General features: G+C 38.8%; 1 protein-coding gene across 2 annotated transcripts in view; it reads left to right on the top strand.

Moving 5' to 3' along the window:
- The window catches only part of ROS1 (ROS proto-oncogene 1, receptor tyrosine kinase), a 105420-nt gene that overhangs the window by 43781 nt on the left and 38287 nt on the right, over positions 1–23352 (top strand). Inside the window, exons 19-32 of one of the 2 annotated variants that reach the window (XM_088024259.1) lie at positions 1608–1822; positions 2145–2305; positions 2695–2839; positions 5247–5509; positions 7837–7900; positions 8219–8421; positions 9980–10185; positions 11060–11346; positions 14613–14792; positions 15942–16144; positions 17842–17986; positions 18770–19002; positions 19090–19266; positions 22838–23006. In XM_088024259.1, the coding sequence (XP_087880385.1) occupies positions 1608–1822; positions 2145–2305; positions 2695–2839; positions 5247–5509; positions 7837–7900; positions 8219–8421; positions 9980–10185; positions 11060–11346; positions 14613–14792; positions 15942–16144; positions 17842–17986; positions 18770–19002; positions 19090–19266; positions 22838–23006 (2651 nt within the window). The remainder of the gene's footprint in view (positions 1–1607; positions 1823–2144; positions 2306–2694; positions 2840–5246; positions 5510–7836; positions 7901–8218; positions 8422–9979; positions 10186–11059; positions 11347–14612; positions 14793–15941; positions 16145–17841; positions 17987–18769; positions 19003–19089; positions 19267–22837; positions 23007–23352) is intronic. The other variant, XM_088024260.1, reaches the window with a different exon arrangement.

The raw sequence follows: 23352 nt of genomic DNA on the forward strand, positions 1-23352 counted from the left end.
AAGCAGGCACAGAACATTTGTTGAATGAATGAGTAAATGAGTGAACCCTCAGCCTAGTAACCTCAGCTGACCTCTATACACAACCTCATAGCATCATGGAAGAGTTTGTCTTTTTATGACTTTTTTGTTGAGCTTTGATTTAAATCCAACGTCACTTATTGCTGAGGGCTGAAGGTTTAAAATTCCACATGGAAAGAAGCCCCATACTGACCTCCTGAAAGTGAAGAGGTTTTGCTGAAGTTGTGCTGTGAACATTGGAGGTCAAGAATTTTCTGGTTAGCTCAGGAGATTTTTACAGGGGAGGAGTCTTCAGCTGGAAATGAGGGGCAATCCAAGCCAGTAACAGCTAAGGGATATCCAGTCTCACCCCATGGGGAAATCCTCTGCCCTGGAGACTATTTGGGGAATGTTGAAACAAACAACCTGGTGAGCAAAACTAACACAAACGGGTTCACAGGATACAGGCTGCAGGAGCTCTGTGGGTGGTCCAGAAGAGGCTAGCCTCTTCAGACCACATGCATCCTGCCTGGTGAGGTTCCTTCCATTTGGAATTTGGTTTTATGCATTTCACAAGGTTACTGGAAAGTTCTAATGAGAAATAGAAATAACAAGGTGTAAAATTAGACAAGTGGGTGAAAGTCCAAAAGGCAAATCAGATACTGTCTTCAGAACCGTGTTGGTATGAATAGAGTATTTTACTAGAAAAAGGATGATGGGAATAGTCTTCGTGAATATACTTCTTTACAAGGTTCCCAATTTCCAGTTATGGTCCTCTTAGAGCGAATGGTTTCAGTTTTGTCAAGGAGGTATTATGAAATTTACAAATCAAAATTTTTATGTATTTTCATTTTAAATGCCATACTTCATACTTTTCTAAAGAGGGACATGTCAACACTCTAAAATGCTTCAGAGAAATAATCAAAAAAAAAAGTCAAACCACTGCTTCAAAAGGCTGAACATCTTTGAGATAGTTTCTATTTATTGAGTACTAGGCAACTGGAGTAATTTGAGAAACCACTAAGTGGATTTTTAAATAAAAATCATTGTAAAATTCTGTCATCAAGAAAGAACTATAAAATCAGTTTAAGTAATAGTCTGTTAACTTGAATCCCCCAGTCTGAAAAGAAGCATTTTGAATAAGCTGAAGAGCTTAATAAGTATCATTGAAGCAACAGTTGTGAGTAGTATAAAGTGAAGGACCAAACAGGCTAGAATGATGAATGGCAAATAGGGAAGGTGACTAACCAAGTATAGGAGGGAGGCACGGCTCGGTGAGGAGAAAGCAGTCAATATTCAGGGTACTTCCAAGAATCAAAAGTATTAAAATCTGTGTATCCTCTTGCCATTGCAATATCACAATAAGAAAAGTCCTAGAAAATTTGCTTTAGGTATACTTTAACAAAAATGTAAAAAATCAACTTTCTATGGAACTAAAAATAGCAATGATTATTGATAATGTTCTATTGTTGTCATTGATAATGATTTTTGTTCTTGTATACACAAACACACACTCTCACAAACACATAATCTCTCCAGTACTGGCATGTACCAGCCCTCCCCCCTCCCCACGTTAGGTACACATGGTAATTGGTGTCATGTCTTCACAGCTCTGGGGAGACCAACATCACAGAATTTGCAGCCTGGAGTACTTCGGAAATTTCCCAAAATACACTGATGTACTATAGTGGTCGACTCTTCTGGATCAATGGCTTTAGGATTATCACAGCTCAGGAAATAAGTCAGAGAGCCAGTGTCTCTGTTTTGGAACCAGCCAAATTTAATCAGTTCACGATTATTCAGACGTCCCTCAAGCCTCTGCCAGGTACAAGATTTTATTCCTGCTTACCCTCTCTCCTCCAAACTTTTTGTAAACAAATGTTTGGTGGGATTTTTTCTTAACAATTATGTTTTTAAAAGAAAAAGGCTTTAGTAGTTTCCATTGGTTTGCTTGCAGTCAGTTTACTCTTAACCCAAATTTGCAGCATGTAACAGTCAGAAAAAGAAAAATTTCAGGATATATTAAAGGAAAGGAAAACTTTGTTTTGGTCCCAATTATTAGTAATTTCTATTAATGTTCCATGTTTTCTCTGATGATTGAGAATCTTAAATTCTTTTCCCCTCTATTCTTTCTTTTCATCCCATAGGCAACTTTTCCATTACCCCCAAGGTCATCCCAGATTCTGTTCAAGAGTCTTCATTTAGAATCGAAGGGAATGCTTCAAGTTTTCAAATCCTGTGGAATGCTCCCCCTGCAGTGGATTGGGGTGTAATTTTCTACAGTGTGGAATTCAGTTCTCATTCTAAGGTATAGTGTTGGTTCTAGTAGCTTCCATTTTTCAAGCAGTCTGTACCATCTGCATCAGCCCTGCCTGCACTGATTTGTGCTTCCTTCATTTAGCCAAGGCCGTCTATTTCCTTTGTTGTTCCCATAGCATTTGGTTATTAAGATTTTTCCTAAGAACCCTTGTTTATAGCCAGTCTCTGACCATTTTGTGGTTAGTGGTAACAACTGGTTTGTTAGATACATTTTAACTGGTTTATGTGGAGCCACATGGACCTTACCAACATTAGCATTTCCAAAATTGCACATTTTGACTTTACATGTGAACCAGAGTTTGGGATTTTAGCTAATTAGGAGTAAAGGATTTTATGATTCCCTTACTAAGAAAATAATGTTTTATTCTTATATTTTAGTTCCTGGCTAGTGAACAACAGCTTTTACCTGTATTTACTGTGGAAGGGCTGGAGCCTTATGCCTTCTTTAATCTCTCTGTCACTCCTTATACGTACTGGGGAAAAGGCCCCAAAACAGCTCTGTCACTTCGAGCACCTGAAACAGGTACATGGGTCAAAATCTCTTCTACAAAAGGCAGAACCTCACTTTCCATGATCTAGAATAAATAGCTAATAATTTTTTTAAAAATAACTGTCAGTTTTGTAGATGTGTTTAGATTCAAGACCCTTTCAATGACTTTTCGGAGATAAGAATAGCACCATTAAAATAAATCTGCATAATTTATTCCAAAAGCATATTTCAAGGATTTCTTAGAGACTGTCTCACTTGATTATCATAATATATCTGATGCAGAAACCTGTTTCAGGAAATTTGTGAAAGCCTTGATAAGGAAAATGGGAATATAACAGCAGAGACAATTTCATGGAAGGCAGGCATGTCGGTAGATGTTCCCACGATGGTAGCTCAGAATCTTCCATAGGTGAATAACTGATGTCTAAATTTAATGTTTCTCTTTGGTATATATATTTTAAAAAGGATACTAGTCATATCTTTACATGCATATTGCTATAAAATGTGCAAAGCACATTTATATGTATCACTCCTTTATTAAACATTTATTGCATACTTGTCATGTGTCAGAAATATCATTTCATCCTTTCATTTGACCCTCACCCTGCTCTGAGGAAGGTAGGACAGGTGTTACTATCTCATCTATGCAAATGAGAAAGCAGAAGCCCAGTGTCTGCCCAATGTCACATAGCCAATTAAGTGGCAGGGCTGGGACTTAATCCAGACTTTTCGCTGTAGTTTGATCAAATCTCCATTCAGTCATTTCTGCAAATGGTGGCCAAGGATAGTATCATATTGATTTATTTAATAGCAACTTATTGGCACAGGACCCGGCAGGTGTTGGGGGCTCAGTAAGCGTAGACATCCATTCACCACTGTGGTTTTTTAACTGCTAAGATTCTTTCAATGATCTTTATCCATGAGTCTCATAACAGGAACATAGTGGAGCCTGGGCAGGTTCTGGAGCAGTTAGCATTTGGATCCAGGTATGCTCTCTTTGAGATTGTCTTGGGATGTCAGCTGTGGTCGGATTCTTCTGTGGAAATGGCTTTGTCTGCATCTGTCAGGGGATGCACTGGGGACTAGAGTCATCAGCCCTCTGCTGGATATTGGGGACAATAAAATAAAAAGAAAAGAAAAGATCTGGCCTTTGCCTTCAGGACATTTACAGTATAGTAGGGAAATTATTCCAATTGACAAATCTTTATTAAGCATTTCCTGTGTGCCAGTCCTATACTAGATTTGAGGGGATTTAACAAAGAATAAGAACGTGTGCTTTCTCTCATGGAGCTCATAAAACAGTAGAGATAAACACATGCTTCCAACGGTAGTAGAAATGAGGCCGTGGGAACTGAGTTGCAATGACATAGAGCGAATAGACAAGACGGAAAGCTTCATTTATACCAAGCAGCCCCCGCACTCTTAGGAGAGCGCAGTGCTCGTGGACTGGTATGGCCGCTGAAGGCCTTTGGGAAGGGCGAATTCTAGCTGGGCTCTGAGGAATGATGCAAGAAAAGGTATCCCATGTGAGCACAGCATAAGCAGGCCTGGAGATTGTATTATGATGTGAGTGTTGAACATCAAGCAGCAATGCGATTAGGGTGGGGGGGGGGCTTGTAGAGGAGTCTGAAGAAAGGAGACAGGTATCTTGGATGAAATGACAGACATCAGGCAGAGGAATTTCTCTTGATTAAGAGGAAGAGAAATTCGTTGAAGGACTGGGAGAGACTAAATTGCTTGGTTTGACTCTAGGATTAATGGTAACCACAAACCATACTCCTGGGGGGTACTCCCTGATGGGGAGGGTTCAAGGTGAGAGTGCCTGGATCCGTGATATGCTTCATGTTATATCCTGAACTGGCTGAAGGCTGGACCAAGTTCCTGCCTTGCTTCCTGTGACAGCCATTTCCACCACCAGCTGAATCACTGTGTCAGGATGAGAGTAAATATTGTATTTTTTTTTAAGACTTATTTATTTATTTGAGAGAGAGAGTACCTGAGAGTGGGGAGGGTTAGAGGGAGAAGCAGACTCCCCGCAGGGAGCCCAATGCGGGACTTGATCCCGGGACTCCAGGATCATGACCTGAGCCGAAGGCAGTCGCCCCACCAACTGAGCCACCCAGGTGTCCCTAAATATTGTATTTTGTAAGGAGAACCAGCCACCCTCCATCTGTACAGGGCATAGATGAGAAAGATGGACCCAAGTGCTGGCAAGAAGGATTTGGGTTGAAGATAAGAAAGATTTGCTGAAATATCAGGATAGGTTCCTGAAGAAATCTGTGGAATAGTCTCTCCTGAAGATCTTTAAGAACAAGATAGATACACTTCAATGGTCTGGAATGAGAAGTACTTATTACTAACTTTCTCCACACCCTCACCATGAATGGTAAAAAGTCAACCTTTTATTCTTGTCTACCCTATCTGTGTCTCTGCTTTGCAGTTCCGTCGGCACCACAGAACCCTAGGATATTTGTATTACCAAGTGGAAAATACCGTAACCAGAATGAAGTTGTGGTGGAATTTCGATGGAATAAGCCTAAGCATGAAAATGGTGTGTTTACAAGATTTGAAATTTTCTACCAAATATCCAACCAGACAGACACAAATGAAACTTTTGAAGACTGGATCGCTATCAATGGGGCTCCCCCGGAGATGTCTTTTCAGCTTGAACGCATGAGTCCTGGGTACACAGTCGCCTTCCAGGTGAGAGTGAAAACAGGGAAATGACGAGGGTCTCAACAGTGCAAACAGAAGGTTGATTAAAGGACTGGGTTAAGAATTCGGCCATTGTGTCAATAATTTGAGGTCCACTGTGATCACGGAAGTCAAGTGGGTATCAAGGATACAGAGGGGAGAGGGGACAGCTAAGGTAAAGGACATCTTGACAACTTTCTGGCTTTCAGACTCAGAACAGACCATTATTTTTTCCCGTGATCACTATAGGCCATGTACCACGGAAGATACTTTTATATTCCTTATCTCATTTGATCCTCTTACGGTCTGTGTAGAAAAAGCCATGTCCCTGGGTTATCAGTGAGTTACTAATGCTGCATGGCTAGGAAGTGCTGTGCTATAGTCCAACTTCTAGAGTCCTTTCCACCAGATCACATCACTACTGTGAATCCTCTGGATGCCCCAACTTGGAGCTACCAATGGAAATAAAAACTGAGGGGCTAGGTAGTTGACATCTCAAAGTTACTGTCTGGCAGCCGATAGAGGAGAAAGTGAGAGAGAATAGGAGTCAAGAATAAAAAGCTACTGCCACCCCATTTGTGCATTTTAACTTTAATGTGAAATAGCTTTCTACTTATGATAGACGGCTTGATGATTTTCATATCTTCATTAAATAGCAAGTTGGTGACAATGTTGTACACATTTAGAGCCATTTTCTATCTCTTTTTTGGGAACATAAGGCTTTGGGGAATGTTTTAGAGATTTGAGCATCCTAAGGATCTATTTTCTTTTTGTAAAATCCTAATTTAATAATTATTTTGTTAATATATTAGGTCTACCTACATGAATCAGAAAAGCTGTACATAAAAGTTAAGATAATACGCATTCCTATTTGTTAAGAATTATGTGTATTCTGGTTAAATAAATATCTTGGTTAATTTTATCTGTCTATATGTACATAGAGTTTCAGATCTCAGTCACCACAGGACCATGCAAAGTGATATGTATGGATATGCATGAGCTTCACTTAACATGGTCTTGTGCAAAAGTGAAGACATCTTGGTATATGTATGTACCATGATACACACACACACACACACACACACACACACACACACACACCCCATATACAGATATTAGTATGTATAATATGGTAAAATATATTTAACACTAGAAGTATAATAAAAATAATCTAATGCTTTGTTGATCAAGAGGGCAGCTGAGGATCTACCCTTTGGGTCCATCATTATGGATGTCAATTTTCTTTATAGGCTGTTGTACATATGCAAGGTTTGGAAATGGAAATAATTTACTTCACAATAAAAGACATGTAATAAAAACTGTTTTTAAAAAGCTTTGGTACTAGGATGCAGGGCAGCACTGTGGGAAGAAAGTATACGACCCTCAGAAGACATGATTTTTATGCCAGTTTTTGCGTGTGTCATTGTGGATGAGTTACTTATCTTTAATTGTGATTTTGTCCAGGTTCTGCTCTCAGTAGTCATGAGGATCAAAAGAGATAATGTATGTAAAAGTGGTTTGAGATGCACAACTTTTTTTCAAATATAAGTTTTAATGATTATTTTCCTTTTCTAAAAACCTCCTTTTTTAAAAGTATAGTAAGTTTAGTTTTTTAAGCTTCTAGTGGTTTATTTCACAGTAAGTGGAAGTTTACCATAATATGCATAGTTTTGTTTCTGTAAAATGTTCTACATAATTTAATTGTGAAAATAGTTAAAAACCTTTCTTAGAAATTCAAATCTTTTGCAGTGGAGATTTGTGCCATTACTTTGTACTCTTTTAGACAAAAACAACAACAACAATAAAAAACCACCAGCATGAATGTGAGGCAATATTTACCTCTTAGTGATTTGTTGCTTTATACTCGGATGGAAGTAACTATTTTGAAACTATTCAGTCAGAGAAAGACAAATACTATATAATATCACTCATACGTGGAATTTAAGAACAAAACAGATTAACATAGGGGAAGGGGGAAAAAAAAGAGGGAGGCAAAACATAAGAGACTCTTATCTACAGAGGACAGACTGAGAGTTGCCGGAGGGGAGGTGGGTGGGGATGGGCTACATAGGTGATGGGTACTAAGGAGGACACTCGTGATAAGCACCGGGTGTTGTATGTGAGTAATGGATCATTAAATTCTACTCCTGGAACTAATATTACGCTGTATGTTAACTCCCTAGGAATTTAAATAAAAATTTGAAAAAAAGAAACTTCATAATCGATATCAGAATTGTGAAATGAAAGCTTCAATAATCTATCAGTCTCAGAATGTAATTATTATCATTGAGAACTCTGTTGAATGCGATTTTTTTGGTATCCTTTTCTTTCTTCAGGTTCGAGTCTTCACATCCAAAGGACCTGGACCATTTTCTGAAATAGTAAAGTCCAAAACATCAGGTATTTGTTACCTAAAACCTGTGCAAGAAACAGTGTTTTAAAAACATTCTTGACTGTTGGTATTCTCAGGGATATGAATGCTGTCTTTGAGCTAAAGTTAAAGTCGAATAATAAATTTTTATCATCACTGAACACACTTAAATAAACTTAAGCATAGGGCGCCTGGATAGTGTTGACTGAGACTGGAACGATAACTGAACCCAGAGGAAACCTATGGATTTCAGAATAGCCTTCGAGTGAATCAGGGAATTTTGCCAAACCAAAGTTTTTTTTTTTTCCCCTTATACATATTATAAGTGTTTTGTTTCTTATTTTCAGAAATCATCCCGTTTCCATACCTCATAACTCTTTTTGACAGCAAGATAGCGTTATTAGATATGGATCAAAATCAAATTGTATGGACGTTTTCAACAGAAAGAGACATCAGTAGCATGGGCTACACAGCTGATGATGGAATGGGGTATTATGCTCAAGGAGACTCACTCTGCCTTCTGAACATGCACAACAGGTCCACTTCCGAGGTATTTCACTATGTAAATATTCTGGAGGGAAGGATGTGGATAATTTGCATATCATACTACCCTGTAATTAAAATGACTGGTCAGTGGTTGAGCCCTTCAGATAAGAATGGTTGAAAAGGACAGATGTTGTATAATTATTTAGTCACAAATGAATAGAGATTAGATTTTGGGCAAATGTCATTCAGGATTAATTTAGTAAATAGTTATTTGGTATAAGGCACTGTGTTAGTTCCTGGGATGGAAGAAAAAAAAAAAATCACAGTCCTTGAACAAACCCAGTCAGGTATTAGTCTAACACTAGGAAAACAGTCCTGTGTAGCTATTAAGAGGTGAGATTTGGGATCTGAAATTTAGAATTTAATTCTGGCTTCACCACTTACTAGATCTGACCATCAGAAAGTTATTTAACTACTGATTATGTGGTATCTGGTCATATGACTCCTGTGAAGATTAAATGAGATAATCTAGGTGAAGCACTGAACATGATGCCAGGAATGTGGTGGCATTCACTGAATAGAGCAGACAGACAGAAGATAGCATTGTGCTATGCTGAGGGCAGGATGTGGTGGTATCACAGAAAATGAGTGATCAATCCAGGTTAGAGTGGTGGTGGTGGTGGTGGTAGAATGGAAAGACATGTTAGGTACAAAGAAGATGAGCCAGGTGAAAGTGGGAAAAGCTGTGGGGGTAGTAAGAGTAAAGACGGGGAAATGAGAGCCGTACCACATTTAGGAGGCTATAAATAGAGTGAGCTTGAAATGGAGATGGGGGTGAGGGTGAGAGAAGGGTAGGTGGTAAAGCTGGAGAAGTAGGCAGGAGCCTCAATATAATGGGCCTCCTTCACCATGTTAAGGTGTGGAATGCCAATCCTGAAGACCACATAAAGCCATTAAAGAAACTTAGGGGGTCATTCACATGATCAAGTTATGTTATAGAAAGACCTCTCTCTATAAGTGGTGTGAATTATGACTTAGAGAAGGTTAAGTCTTAGACAATTAGGAGGCTATCATAGAAACCCAGAGGAAATGTTAGGCAGGAAATGAGAGGCGGTGAGATGAGAAAGGAGAGGACAAATCTGGGACATATTTAAAATGGGACTGATTCACGATGGGCAGTCATGATAGGAAGAAGTCAAGGATGAACCACATTTGTCAGGATTGCTCCTCAGGTGAGTGTTGGAAATCCATAAAAATATACTATGCAGGAGAAAAGAAGGTTTTGGGGGTGGAGTGATGAATTCTGTTTTCCGGGATCATTCATATGGAGATGTTCAGTAGTCAGTTTGAATCAGTAACTCAATGAGGGATCTTGCTACTGTTCTTGTAGCACTGGTCTATGAATTCTAGTTGAAGTCATGGTAGTTGAAATCAACCAAGAGAAAGAATACAATGTGGGAAGAGGACCAGTGTTACAATGGTACACAGTCCAGAGCTATTGAGATTTTTGGATTACAAAGAAGTGCAGTAAATAAGTAATATGGTAGATTACAGAAAAGTCCTCAAATTAAAAAAAAAAATGACCACTGTCTCCTTGGCTGTGTTTTCTACCTATTGTTAAGATTTTCCGAGATACACTGGTTTTTGATATCACAATTATTACAATTGACTGGATTTCAAGGCATCTCTACTTTGTGCGAAAAGCATCACAAAATGGAATGCAAATATTTGATGTTGACCTTGAACACAAGGTGAAATACCCCAGAAAGCTGAAAATTTGTGATAGAAATTCAACAATAGTCTCTTTTTCAGTATATCCTCTTTTAAGGTATGTAAAGTATGAGTATCTGTTTCTGTTGTGATGAAATAGAGACATTTAATATAATATCTGGTTTAATATTAGAAGTCATTGATGGGAAAATAAGATACTTAGTGTTCTTGACTAGCTACATTAATTCATTGTAAGTAATTCTACACATAAATTATGAGCCCACAGCCACAAATTTGTAAATTTAAACCATACTGACAGCCTGGCTAACCTAAAAGTTACAGTAATTACCAACAGGAAACCAAAGCAGATTTTTATACCAGTGGATTTCCTAATATCCTCGGATGATAAGGATGAGAAGGTGACTGAGACAGTGGCAAGAGATGAATAGGAGATAGGCTACATGTCAGGCACAGCGAAAGCTATTCTGGGCTCAGCCATCTTTAATTAATGTCCTTGTAAGATGAGTTTTAAGGCCTCCATTCAGCAACTGAATAGCAGTTTCTCAGGCTGAAAGATATATTTTGTTTGTGCCATAAGCATGGTTATAGTCTTGAAACTAGATGGTTAACCAGTATTGAGAAACACAAACAAGCCTGAGAGGAGGGGGATTGAGATGGGTGTTGATGGAGAGCGTGCAAATATATGTCACATATACAGCCATTAATGACTCATTGCATATAGCACCTCAAGGTCATTTTAGTCCAAGGCTTTAATTGTAAACACAGTTATTGAGAAATCATGGGAAACTGCTACAGACTAGACTGCTTATGGCCACCTCCATCTCAGAAGGTTATTGGACACTTGGACATGTTCTCTCAAAGGCTGTATTTGTCTCTCTAGTCATTAGAAATGATTAATCCTCATTGGAACCTAACATTTACAATGATATGTTTTACTCATTAAGCTGGAGGGTCTTTTTTTCCCCCTATAGTCGCCTGTATTGGACAGAAGTTTCCGATTTTGGCTCTCAGATGTTCTACTACAGTATTATCAACCAGACCTTGAGTCACATTCTTCCACCCATAGCTACAAACCATTCAAATGGAAGGAGTCAGTGTTTTTGTGGTGTTTCCCAATTTGAGTTTAGTGGAACAATGACGATTGATACCTCTGACCTAAAGAAACCGCAGATATATTTTGTCAAAGGGCAAGAGATCTGGGCCATGGATCTGGAAGGATGTCGGTGTTGGCAAGTTCTCACGGTGCCCACTCTGCTTGGTAAGATATCCATATGTGTACATAGATGCTCATTAGTAATGGCAGTCCCTCCTGTTCCATTAAAAATAGTATATTCAAAAGAATCTACACATGGTATTTGCTCTGGACCCTGCCAAATGTTCCTGTAGAATTTAAGTCAAGTTGTTTCCAGGAAAATTGTATAGACATTCACAAAATTTGTTGGATCTGTGGGTTTCTTTGTTGTTTTTGTTGTTATTTTATAATTAACAGTAGAGCTACAATTTATTGAGCTTAACTATATATTCTAAGCAAGCTACCAAATGTACTACCACATTTAATTTTCAAAGCACCTTGATGAAGTAGATGCTAGTGTCCTCATTTTGTGGATGAGGAAACTGAGGCTGAGAAAGATAAGGTACTTACCCAGAGGGCCATGATTGGTGGAGGAGTTGGGGTTTGAAGCTGGGCCTGACTATAGCATCCATGATCTTACTACCAGCACCCTACTTTGCTTCTGTTGTGATGGTCCCATTGATTCCATATTCAGCATGAGTTGGTCGATATTTGACAGGTCTATTTGTGAAATGCACATGCTTGTGGAGGAAATACTTAAATGTCCGAAAGGATTTGGAGGTCTTCTAATTAGGAGTAGCTGCAATAGGAAAAAAATGCACTCTAAATACCTCCATGTATTCTTTAAAAAAAAAATCATTTTATTTATTTATTTGAGAGAGAGAGAGAATTTGCATGAGAGGGGATGGGAGGGACAGAGGAGGGGGGGGAGGGGAGGGACAAGCAGACTCTGCACTCGGCCTGAAGCCCTACTCTGGGCTGGATCTCACGACCCTGAGATCATGACCTGAGCCGAAATCGAGAGTTGGACTGACTCCTAACCAGCTGAGCCACCCAGGAGCCCCTACTCCCATATATTCTTTTTTTTTTTTTTTAAAGATTTATTTATTTGACAGAGAGAGAGAGAGAGAGACAGCAGTGAGAGAGGGAACACAAGCAGGTGGAGTGGGAGAGGGCGAAGCAGGCTTCCCGCCGAGCAGGGAGCCCGATGCGGGGCTCCATCCCAGGACCTTGGGTTCATGACCCGAGCCGAAGGCAGACGTTTAACGACTGAGCCACCCAGGAACCCCTACTCTCAAATATTCTTAAGAGTCTACTCCTCACTGTCCAATGTAGTAACCAACAGTCACATGTGATTTAAGTTCAAACTAACTAAAAATAACTGAAATTAAAAATTTAATTCTGCAGTCACATGAGCCACATTTTAAGTGCTTCAAAACTACATGGTTATTGTGTTGGGCAGCATGGATATAAAATATTTCCATCATCACAAGTGCTATTGGACATTACTGGTCTATATAGTAAAGTTTTGAAATTGCAAATGAGTTTGTATATGTGTGTCTGTGTTATAACTGCACATATGGTTTTGTTGACATGTTACCTAGAGCCTTTTAGAAACAATTCCAATATACATTCAATGGGCTTTAGAAATAATCTTTTGAACTTCTCAGGAGAATTACTTGTTTCTGTTCAATCTGTGACAAAGACTTTTCCTTGATCAAACATTAGGCTCCTCCAAAATCTTTCCTCAATTAGGCCTTGGCCTTGGTCTTCCAAGTCTGTCATTGCTGAGTCTAGTTTTAGCAAGAATCTTGCTAAATCACTTTAGAGATAATCCCCCACCCTTGGTATCTGATGAAGTTCTTCATCCCCCACCCTTGATGTTCTTGAATTGCCTTTAGCAAAAAATCATAGTAAGCCTGTTTGGCAAGAATCTCCCTATCCTTGATGTCTCCCTTAGTGTTCTCTGTCCATACATGCCCTCACTCTGCTTGTTGGCGCCGCATCCCCAGCTGACTTTGTTGTATGTGAAGTTGAGCGCACCTCTCTCCCCCATTGCAGTATTGCAGTAGTCATACGTCTTCCTTACCATTTTAAACAAGTGTCAGAATTGTCAGAATAATTTTCCTTTATCATTTGATACACAAGAATTATCTAGTGGGCCATTATCTTACAGGTATAGAACTGGTTAGTCTTACAAGAATCCATAATTGAAATTTATAACCCTAAAATTAGAATATCTAAATGACTTTAAAGATCCTTTGGCTTGGCATGATGTTGGAAGAAATCCCGCCCTACGAAAACACCCTTGCTTGAACACCTGCTTATAAAAAAATCTACTTCTTTTATAAGGAAGTTTTTAAATTTTTTGCAACAATTCTAAATATTGGATTTCCCCCCCTATATTTAGCCAAAGTTTTCTCCCCATTTTTCCCATTCATTGGTCTGAGTTCTGACCTCTAACTTTATAAAGAATAAGTCAATCACTTTCTACACAATAACCATTCAAATATGTTGGGGCAACTGTCATAGCTCATCCTAAGTACTTCTATTGAAGGAAAAATTCATGTATCTGTAACTACTCCTCACATGATGTGGCTTCTAGATCATTCTTTGCCCTAGTAACCCTCCTGTGGTTTCACTCCAGCTGCTTGATATCCTCTTAAATGTCGCCCCCATAACGACTCCCTGTCCTCTCACTGTGGTCTGGTTAGTGCAGGGAGCCTCTGACTTCCTCCGTCTTCTTTTATTGGTGGTAAACATGGCCTTATGTCTTTAGGTTGCCTGTCATTTGAAAACCCTGTAGGCCTTTTCATGTTAACTATTATTAAGCCAGATTTCTTTCATTTGTTATTTATAGGGTTGATTTTAAGCTTGAATTTAGGATGTCACATTTATTCCTATTAAATTTCAATCCATTTCCTGATTTTGTTGTGATATTTTCAAATTTTAAGTCAGTGGTTGAACATACTAGTGTCAGTAGAATCATGTATTCTGTACAAATATGATAAGTATGTTTACTCTGCATTTATTCCTAATCATTGATAAAAAATATTGAGCAAGACGCTGAGCCCTGGGCCTATCTTCCAACACCTCTCTTCCAATAGGCATTGCTTGAGGTGGAGTCACACAAGTTAAGTTGTAAATCTTGGCTCTGCCCTTTACTAATTTTGTGACCTTGAGGAGATTATTTAACTCCTCAAAGCCTCAGTTTCCACTCCTACAAAATGAGGCTAATAATAATAGTATTTACCTTATTGACTTAGGATGGAGCTAAAATGAGAAAATATCTATAAAACCTTTAGCTTCATGACATAAAATAAAGGTGGTATTTTTTTCCATTGAAAATTTAGCAATTACAATGCAGAAAAAGGATTTCACATATTGTGTAGAGTAGAAACATATGCTATGTATTTTGTTCTTTATGTTCTTTATTCTGCGTTTTTCATGAGCAGGAAAAACACCTGAAAGCTTAACTGTGGATGGGGAATTTCTATACTGGATCTCCTCGGCGAAGGACCGCACACAGATTTATCAAGCAAAGAAAAGCAATGGGGCCATTGTCTCTCGGGTGAAGGCCGAAAGGAGTAAGCATATCTTGGCTTACAGTTCAGTTCTGCAGCCTTTGCCAGGTAATAAGATCACCCCCTTAATCAGCATGTTCTCCCAGTTTAGGGTCAGAAAAGTCTCAGAATGTCTCCTTCTCCAGGCTGTCCCCCCAAGCCCTTCGTTATGCTCAGCGTTACTCCAATCGGTCAGGATTGGTGCACACTGTGATTGCTCTTTGCCCTGGATCCTAAGTTATCTCCATGTGTATACGTGGCTCGGGCTGTGGTAGACAACTTTAGACAGTGGAAACCCTTGTCTGTCATTCTCTTTGTCCTCTAATTTCTCTTCTCATTCCCATAATTTCTCTTCTGTCTTTTCTCCTCTGACAACATTTTAGACCTCCCAGCCCATCAAAAAGCACCGCATTAAATTTCAGGTCTTTTTCAGAGTAAAGTGCTGTATTTATTGTAGTAATTTGCATATCAACCATTTATCGTGTGTACATGTGTGCTAGCATTTTTATTAAGTTCCTATCTTTTTTGGTAATGTGTCACTCTACACATCTACAGTTAGAGGCATTTAGTGTCATGCCTCTAACTCTATCTCCCCCATAAACCCTGTGGACTTTATTATGCAGTTTTGTATAATGCAATGACTTTTAGGGATGTCTGTATGGTACTATGGCAGAACTAGCTATGTAATTCATTTTTCACTTTGAGAAATTTAAGAAATTTAGTAAGTCCGTGCAACATCTGTTTGAAATTGAACACACACATGTACACGTACATCCTTAAAAATAAAAGCCCTAAACCTAGCATGAGTTTTTGTAACTGGAATTAATTTAAAAAATATGATTAATATAATGCGGTCATTACTTTCTTTGAAGTAAAAAAAGGGGCAACTTGATTTTGCTACTGTGTACATTATTCAGTGTTCTTTCGCTCCACCTGCTGGAGATTTTGAGCAATGATCAGTTACCTTGCTCCTTTCTGATGCATTTAAGGACTTCAAAATGTATGGGAAAAAACCCAAAAACCCAAAAAACCAAAAAAACCAAAACCAAGAAACAACCTTGTCTTCCTTTCCTGAAAAACATATCCAACACTTCATTATATCATACCTTGTCAGCTAAATAAAAAAAAAAGACGTTATTATCCTTGATGTTAAATAAATCCGCTGTTCCTCTTTTATACATATATGTGCATATTTTTAATCTTTTCTTATTATTTTAGATAAAGCATTACTGCATCTAGCTTCAGATACAGCAGAGCCAACTATACTTAACACTACTAACACCAGCCTCACAATCAGAGTACTGCCCACCAGGACCAACCTCTTGTGGCCCAACATCACCAGACCTACTCCAACATACCTGGTTTATTACAAAGAAGTTAATGACAGGAAAACCAGCTCTGAGCTGAAATATAAAATGCTGGTAAGATTGGAGCTGGTGGTCTTTGTCTTTTCACAAGATACCTTGTTTCTGATATAAAATTCTCATTCAGGGCGCCTGGGGGCTCAGTGGGTTAAGCGTCTGCCTTCGGCTCAGGTCACGATCCCAGGGTCCTGGGATTGAGTCCCGCATCGGGCTCCCTGCTCAGCGGGGAGCCTGCTTCTCCCTCTCCCTCTGCCTGCTTCTCTGCCTACTTGTGTTCTCTCTCTATCTCTCTGCCAAATAAATAAATAAAATCTTTAAAAAATAAAATTCTCACTCGCAGTGAAGTATTTTATATATTCTGAAACATGCAACTCTGCAGACTTACAGCTGATTCATCAGAGCAGATGGTGTTCTAGTCTTGTCTGGGAATTAAGCTTCAGGGAAGTATATTAACCCTGACCAGTGGTGGATTGCCATAGTGACAGTTTCCTGAGTGTCCTGGAAGAACTGGGTTTATTGCCCTCCCTGACCAATTATCCCCAGAAAGTGACAGAGATGTGTTTTGGGGGCCTATGCGGCAGATTGTAAGTTGAGGGATAAGAAATGATTAGACAGAAAGAACATTACTGTATACCCCTCCTCCATAGCACATATTTAATATAAAAATGGTATGTTCTATTTTTGTCTGTTATTTCCTGTATGCTGTGAAATGTGCTATTATGTAGGGACTATGTCTGTGTTTGTCATTGTATTCTTAACACCTAGTGTAGTAGTTGGCTTTGTAGAGGCTTTCACTCGATAGTTCTTGAATGGATGAATTAATTGGCACAATTCATTCCCTCATTGGCATTGGTGTTTCAGTTGTCCTTGTGATGGAGTCATATGTATCCAATATTTTGCTCTATGCTTGTTATTTAACCAAGTCAAAAGGTGAAATTGACCATCATCTGTTGGCAGTTAAACACTATATACTTTTCCAGAAAGGACACACGATTCTTGTTATTTCCTTTATTTTGTCTATTTTAACCTTTCTTTACACATTTCAATATATCAGGGACAGCTGGGATCATTTGGCTGACCAAGATTGGGCCGCTGGTACCGGAGAGTTCTGTTACTGCAGCAGATCGATCCTGTTGTCTTCACACTTATGAATATGGGTCCGAGGCAGTGGTTCTGCAACCTGACTGCACATTGGAGTTTTAAAAAATCTCTGGTCCCGCACTTCATCTCAGACCAGTGCAATAAGAATTTCTGGGGGGTGGGACCCAGGCACAAGTGTTTTCTTAAGACTTTCCAGATGATTCCATAGTACAACCGAAGTTGAGAACCACTGGTCTAAGGAAAGCATTTTTACTTTCTTAAGCGTTACCTCTAAGAATGATGAGATAATCCAGCTTCATCTTTCATCATATTCACTTAGGTTGGACACATCTTTACCAGACCATCTTGCTGAATGTTTGTTGTAGTGCTAGAAAATAATATCCTCTTCTGAGAACTGAGCTTCATACGTGAAATGAGCATGTCACAGAACTGACCAAGGGCTGCCCATCATTTTGTATTTATTCTTGGAGGTATTAGGCAACTCAGGTCTGGGCAGATTAGGACAGTGAACATGATCGTTCTCATGATCCAATATCAAAAAATAAATTAACTTCAAAAAATCTTTTAATTATTTTCTCCCTTTGGTTAAATATTTCTCCTCCTCTGTACAAAAAAATAAGAATTAGGCATTGATTTTTAAAAATTAATTACAGGAGTTTCAGGAGAGGATAGTCCTTATTGATGGTTTACAACCATTTTCAACATATGTGATACAGACAGCGATAAAGAATTATTATTCAGACCCTGTGGAACGGTTACCTCTGGGAAAAAAGATTTGGGGAAAAACTAAAAGTGGAGGTGAGTTATGGGCTTGGGGCGGGTTTCTAGAGTGGCATTTTGTGATATAGGTGACATATATATCTGTATTTGTTTTTTTTAAATTTGGATGCTAAGTAATCTTGATTATGTGAGCTTTTTAAGCTTAATAAGAAAAATGTATTGTTGAAAATACCCTGATGACCTGATTTGTGCTCTTACAACAGAAGATGACTATTATTCCATCGGAATGAAAATCAACTAGAAGGTGAAACATCAGAGTCAATACTGTTTGACCAAGAAACACATTCTCTGGTCTCACCACAGAGTGTCACCCTCTCCCCACGTATTCACAGGTCTCTGTGCGCGTGGAAACACAGAAGTCAGCCTTTTCTCTGTGTGAATTTTACCAAGGCCACCACTGAGATTGAAAGTAAATAACATCATTGCCTGGAAGAAAATGGATCTAGAATCTAAAGAGACATTCTAAGTGGTGGTAGTGGTTTTGAGGGGATGCCATTTCTTTCAGATGTCTCTGATGACATTCCCCAGGCAAATCTGAGTCAGTTTATTCATCCTCATTGGCCGTATCATTGAGCTGGAGTCAGAGATTGAGTTAGTCCTCAGGCAAAAATAAGCGACAGCCTTTCAGGCAGCCCTTTAACTTTCTATGATACTGTGATATGAGAGACTGGTTTTCCTTTGGAACATCTGTCATTTGTTCTGCTCACATGACGTGGTTATTCCGCAACCAAGACCCTGTTCCTTCTTTCCTCGTTCAGTGCTGATGCAACATCCCTTATCATTTGTTGCTATTTGTTTCAGTGCCTGAGGCAGTTAGGCTCATTAACACAACTGTGCAGTCAGACACCAGCCTCCTGATATCCTGGAGAGAATCTCACAAGCCAAATGGACCTAAAGAGTCAGTCCGCTATCAGTTGGCAATCTCACATCTGGCTCTAATTCCAGAGACCCCTCTAAGACCAAGTGAATATCCAAATGGAAGACTCGCTCTCCATGTTACTAGACTGTCCGGTGGGAAACTGTATGTGTTAAAGGTACAGTGAGTGTCTTGGGCGCTTTTATTGCCGTTCTCAAGTGCAAGGCTCTGAAAAGGTTAAGCATTTGTTCTTTTTTACAAAAAGGTTCTGGCCTGCCATGCTGAGGAAATGTGGTGTGCTGAGAGTCATCCTGTCGCTGTCAAAATGTTTGACACACCGGAGAAACCGTATGCCTTGGTTCCAGAGAACACTAGTTTGCAATTAGATTGGAAGGCTCCGTCTGATGTTAACCTCACCAGATTTTGGTTTGAACTCCAGAAGGTAGATCTCACCATACACCTTTCAGGGAAATCTGTGTTTTATGCTATGGGATAAATTAGAAGACCTTTTCCTCTTGTATAAATCCACAGTATATTTGACAACATTCATTGATTTAGGTTTGTCATATACAGAAGCTATCTACACTCATTTCTGATGCAAAGAATTTCCAGAGAGATTAGTTTGCTCTTAAAAAGGCTCCCTGGAAAAGGGTATAAGCTATGGTTTACTAGTTTTCGTAATATTTCACTTAGTTTAGATATTATCAGCATGGCAGTCTAGTTTAAAGTCCATAGTAATTTGGTGTTTTCTGTGAAAAAAATAAAAGAAATAAGCAAGCAAACAAACAACACCCAAAACCTTGTTAAGAAATGTTCTTTCTGCCACTTAAGGGCTGTGTAGCAATAAGAGAGAAGTAAAATATAAAATGAGTTTATTCTAAACTAGTTTGATCTTGGGCTATAAACTTTAAAAGTTTCCTCATCCAAAAATCTTCATACTTTTTCCAATATAACAACATCCACTGAATATGAAAGCATTAATTAATCTAAGTCACTGCTGCTGAGAGTCTATGTTGATTTTTATATTGATACACTTAAAATGGATTATTTTTAATAATTGCTAGATTTCATGTTCAGTAGTATATATTTTGTGTGTCCACATTTGTAAAGATTGGTTAGGAATCTTTTGTTCAGTTGTAACAAAAACAAAGCAGTTTAGTCATGGCCTGGCTTTTTTTTTTTTTTAAAAATGGAGTTCCTCCCCTGGATGTTTTTAAATATTACTATGTAAGATATTTTCTATGATCTTGTACTTTTTAGATAAAATCTATGAAAACTGTGTAACAACAGTGAATGCCGAGTTGATAAAACCCAAGTCTGTAGTTTAGTTGGACTTCTTCCACTGAGCATGTTTATGATGATTTGTTGCCTATTTAACAAATGATCATCTTATAAAAATGCAGTTAAATTAGAGGATCACCTTTTTTTAGGACATCTATTTAAGGAAGCTTAATGCAGTTCTGTTTAAAGGCAAGGTGGGGGATGTAAAAAGTTTATTTCCTAGGTCAAAGAAATGAGATGGGGATGGGCGTTACATCTGGTGACTCTAAGCCCCTCCTTTTACCAACGAGAAGTCGGAGAGCCAGACAGGTGCCATAGTGAGTCAGATATCACAAGCCAGGCAGGGAAGAGCCCTGGGGGCTGACTCATCCTACAGCAGCCCTACTTGGGTACTATCCATGGAAGGAATATGAGTCACTAAGACACCCACCCCGCTCCTCAAAGTCTGGGACAAGGACAGCAGGCTGGGCCTGCCTGGTTCAGTCCTTGTGACTTTCATGCAGTGCTCTTCGTTTCAAAACTTCCTCTACACTTGCTGAAAACAGGTTCCAGATATACCACTTAGAAAATCTTGAAGCTGAGGAGGTAGGGTACAGTAATTTCACAGGTGTGACCATGTCCCAGCACTAACTGCTGAGCACAGTAGAAGGCTGTGTCCTGAGAGGGTTGATGAGTCCATCTAGTCAGAAAGTTCTGTATCTTTTGAGTAACCTGAACCTACCTCATAATGATAGGACAGCTAGGAATGATCCTCTAACTCCAGATTGAAACTCTGAGGGGTGAGTGGTAAGGGTGAATATGTATCTTTTTAATTAATAATTTTAAAAAATTCTTTCTAGGAAAGAAGGAGAAAAGGATAAATTTACAGTTTTCATCTTTGTTGTTAAAATTTCCTTCTACAGAAAATGAAGGAATTAGATTACAAGGCTAAATTTCTATCTAGGTCTTAAATTCCACAGATTTTTTTTTTTTTTATCACAACAGTGTATAGAAGAAGAACATATTTATTTTAAGATTGAGGAGAAACAAGTGGTTTCACTTTGGTAAATTATTTTCATGGAAGCCCATTAAAAGCTGAGTATTTCTCAACTGTCCAGGAAAATTCCTACCAGAACCAGACATTTCTGAAGTTCCGGTCTCTGAGACATGATAGTCTGCACCATTTCCTCCACACCCCCGCCCAAATAATTTGAAAATCCCACAGTGGTATTGAAAATCACCCCTGCACTTGTTGGCCTCTGACAAATGGAAGGTCCTGACTCCCTTGTGATTTACTGGGGTAGCCATGACACCTCTCCAAGTTGGTGGTCTGCCCAGAACATTCATTGCTGTGGTGAGGCCAGTACTCGACAGTTTTCCAGCAGAACCTTTGGTCACACATCTGACCCTCCAAGGAGCTTTGATCATTTCTGGATGATATGGAATGTTAGGTCATCTAGACTATTCACTTAGGGTAGTTTCTATAGCAGGTTATTAAGGAGGCAGGGCCACAAAGGGCTAAAATTTTTGAGCCAGAAATCAATATTTATCTCTGTCTCTCTCTCTCTTTCCCATGGTTCCCAGTGCATCTCTTTCTTTAGCCTGTATGTCATAATGGGATTGATCCATTTATGAATTTAGTAGGCAATGGCCCAGACATCGGCATTTCTGTATTTTTTTCCCATTCCTTCCATCTCCCCTTTGCCTCTTTCTTTTTGTAACAAGGTGGTCTACTCCCCAAAGGTGCTATCAGAACCATTCTTTATTGAATAGAAAACTAATATAAAGTGTTCATCCAACGAAATGATGTGACCTTGTGAGCACGAAATGAAAAACGAGATGTAAAGTAGGGTTTATTTATGGAAACTGACCTTCTTAGGAAACTCTACTGGAGAAAATACACTAAGAACCCTTGACAAAATGCCACAGCCTTTGTCTTTCCCTACTTGTACATTGAAAAAAAAGATCTCCATTTTCAGATAAGATATTAAAGTTCCAAATACACAGATATTTTAAAAGCCATGCACAAAGAAAGTGTAAAATAGCTATAAATAGAGACCCAGTATCTACAGTGGAATGAAAGTAAGATTTCCTATATTTAACTTCTAACCTTACTAATTGGTAGCTGAGTGATGGTGGGTAGAAATTTCCCCCTTTTAGGGAACTAGGCTTTGTATATATAAAAATAAGGAATGTTGATTAGAAGGCTGGAAAGAGTTTTGGAGGAAGAAACTAAATGTTTTAATTTATAAGTCACTGTGGACCTCTTGAAAGAATCAGAGTATGTAAAATATTATTGATTTGACATTAGCAAATACACGGCATTAAAAGTATTGTTCTTTTGATCCATCATGGTCCCTCAGCTGTGAATTTGCATTCTCAGCCATCCTGATTTAAGGTAGGTGTCTCCAATTAGGGATAACAAAAAGCTAAGCTTCAAATCTTCCATAATAATATATATATAGTAAGAGGTTCATGTCCCACCTTGGACTAATCCTAAGAACCGTTATTTAAGTCAGTTATAGGTTGTCACAAAAAACAGAAAAACTAAAAACAAAAAAAACCCCATAAAATGGCCATCAGTGGTGGAGATAATGTTTGGGATCAAACATTAATGAAGAAGCTCTTATTTTGTTAAGAGAAAATACATTTGAATAAGTTTTTAATTGCTTGCCATAGACCTGTAAATTTCTATGTTTAAGAGGGTTTTCTTAAAGAAACAAAAAGATGTTACTTGAGACTTCTTTTTCCAGTGGAAAGACAATGAGTTTTCCCGTGTTAACGCTTCATGCATCCAAGGCCTGGCTTACGTGTGTAACATCACAGATCTACAGCCTTACACGTCCTATAGCGTCCGCGTAGTGGTGGTTTATAGGACGGGAGAAAATAGTACCTCCCTCCCGGAAAGCTTTAAGACAAAAGGTGAGTACTAACATCCTCAGTACTCAAAAAACTCCTGTAAGTTTCTCAGTGCCTCTCTTACCACTTCTTTCACCAATCCTAGAGGTTAACCTTTTCTTAAAAGATGTAAATTACTATTTCTAGAGCTTGAGTGAAGAAACTGAAAAGAACCAGGAGTCCTTACAGGCATTAACGAGGTAATGCTGGCCTGGTCTTGCAGAATCCTGAACTGGGCAAGATTATTTTGCCTTTCAGTATCCTCTGCTTTCTTGTCTGGCTGACATTTTGCAGTGAGAATTAAATGAAAACAGTGTTACCGAGTGTTCAACACATATTTACTCACTGACTACTATATTCCAGATGCTAA

This window comes from Eumetopias jubatus, unplaced genomic scaffold (assembly GCF_037043125.1).
Source record: "Eumetopias jubatus isolate StellerSeaLion01/CBP00866 unplaced genomic scaffold, mEumJub1_p1.0 scaffold_6, whole genome shotgun sequence".
NCBI lineage: Eukaryota > Metazoa > Chordata > Mammalia > Carnivora > Otariidae > Eumetopias > Eumetopias jubatus.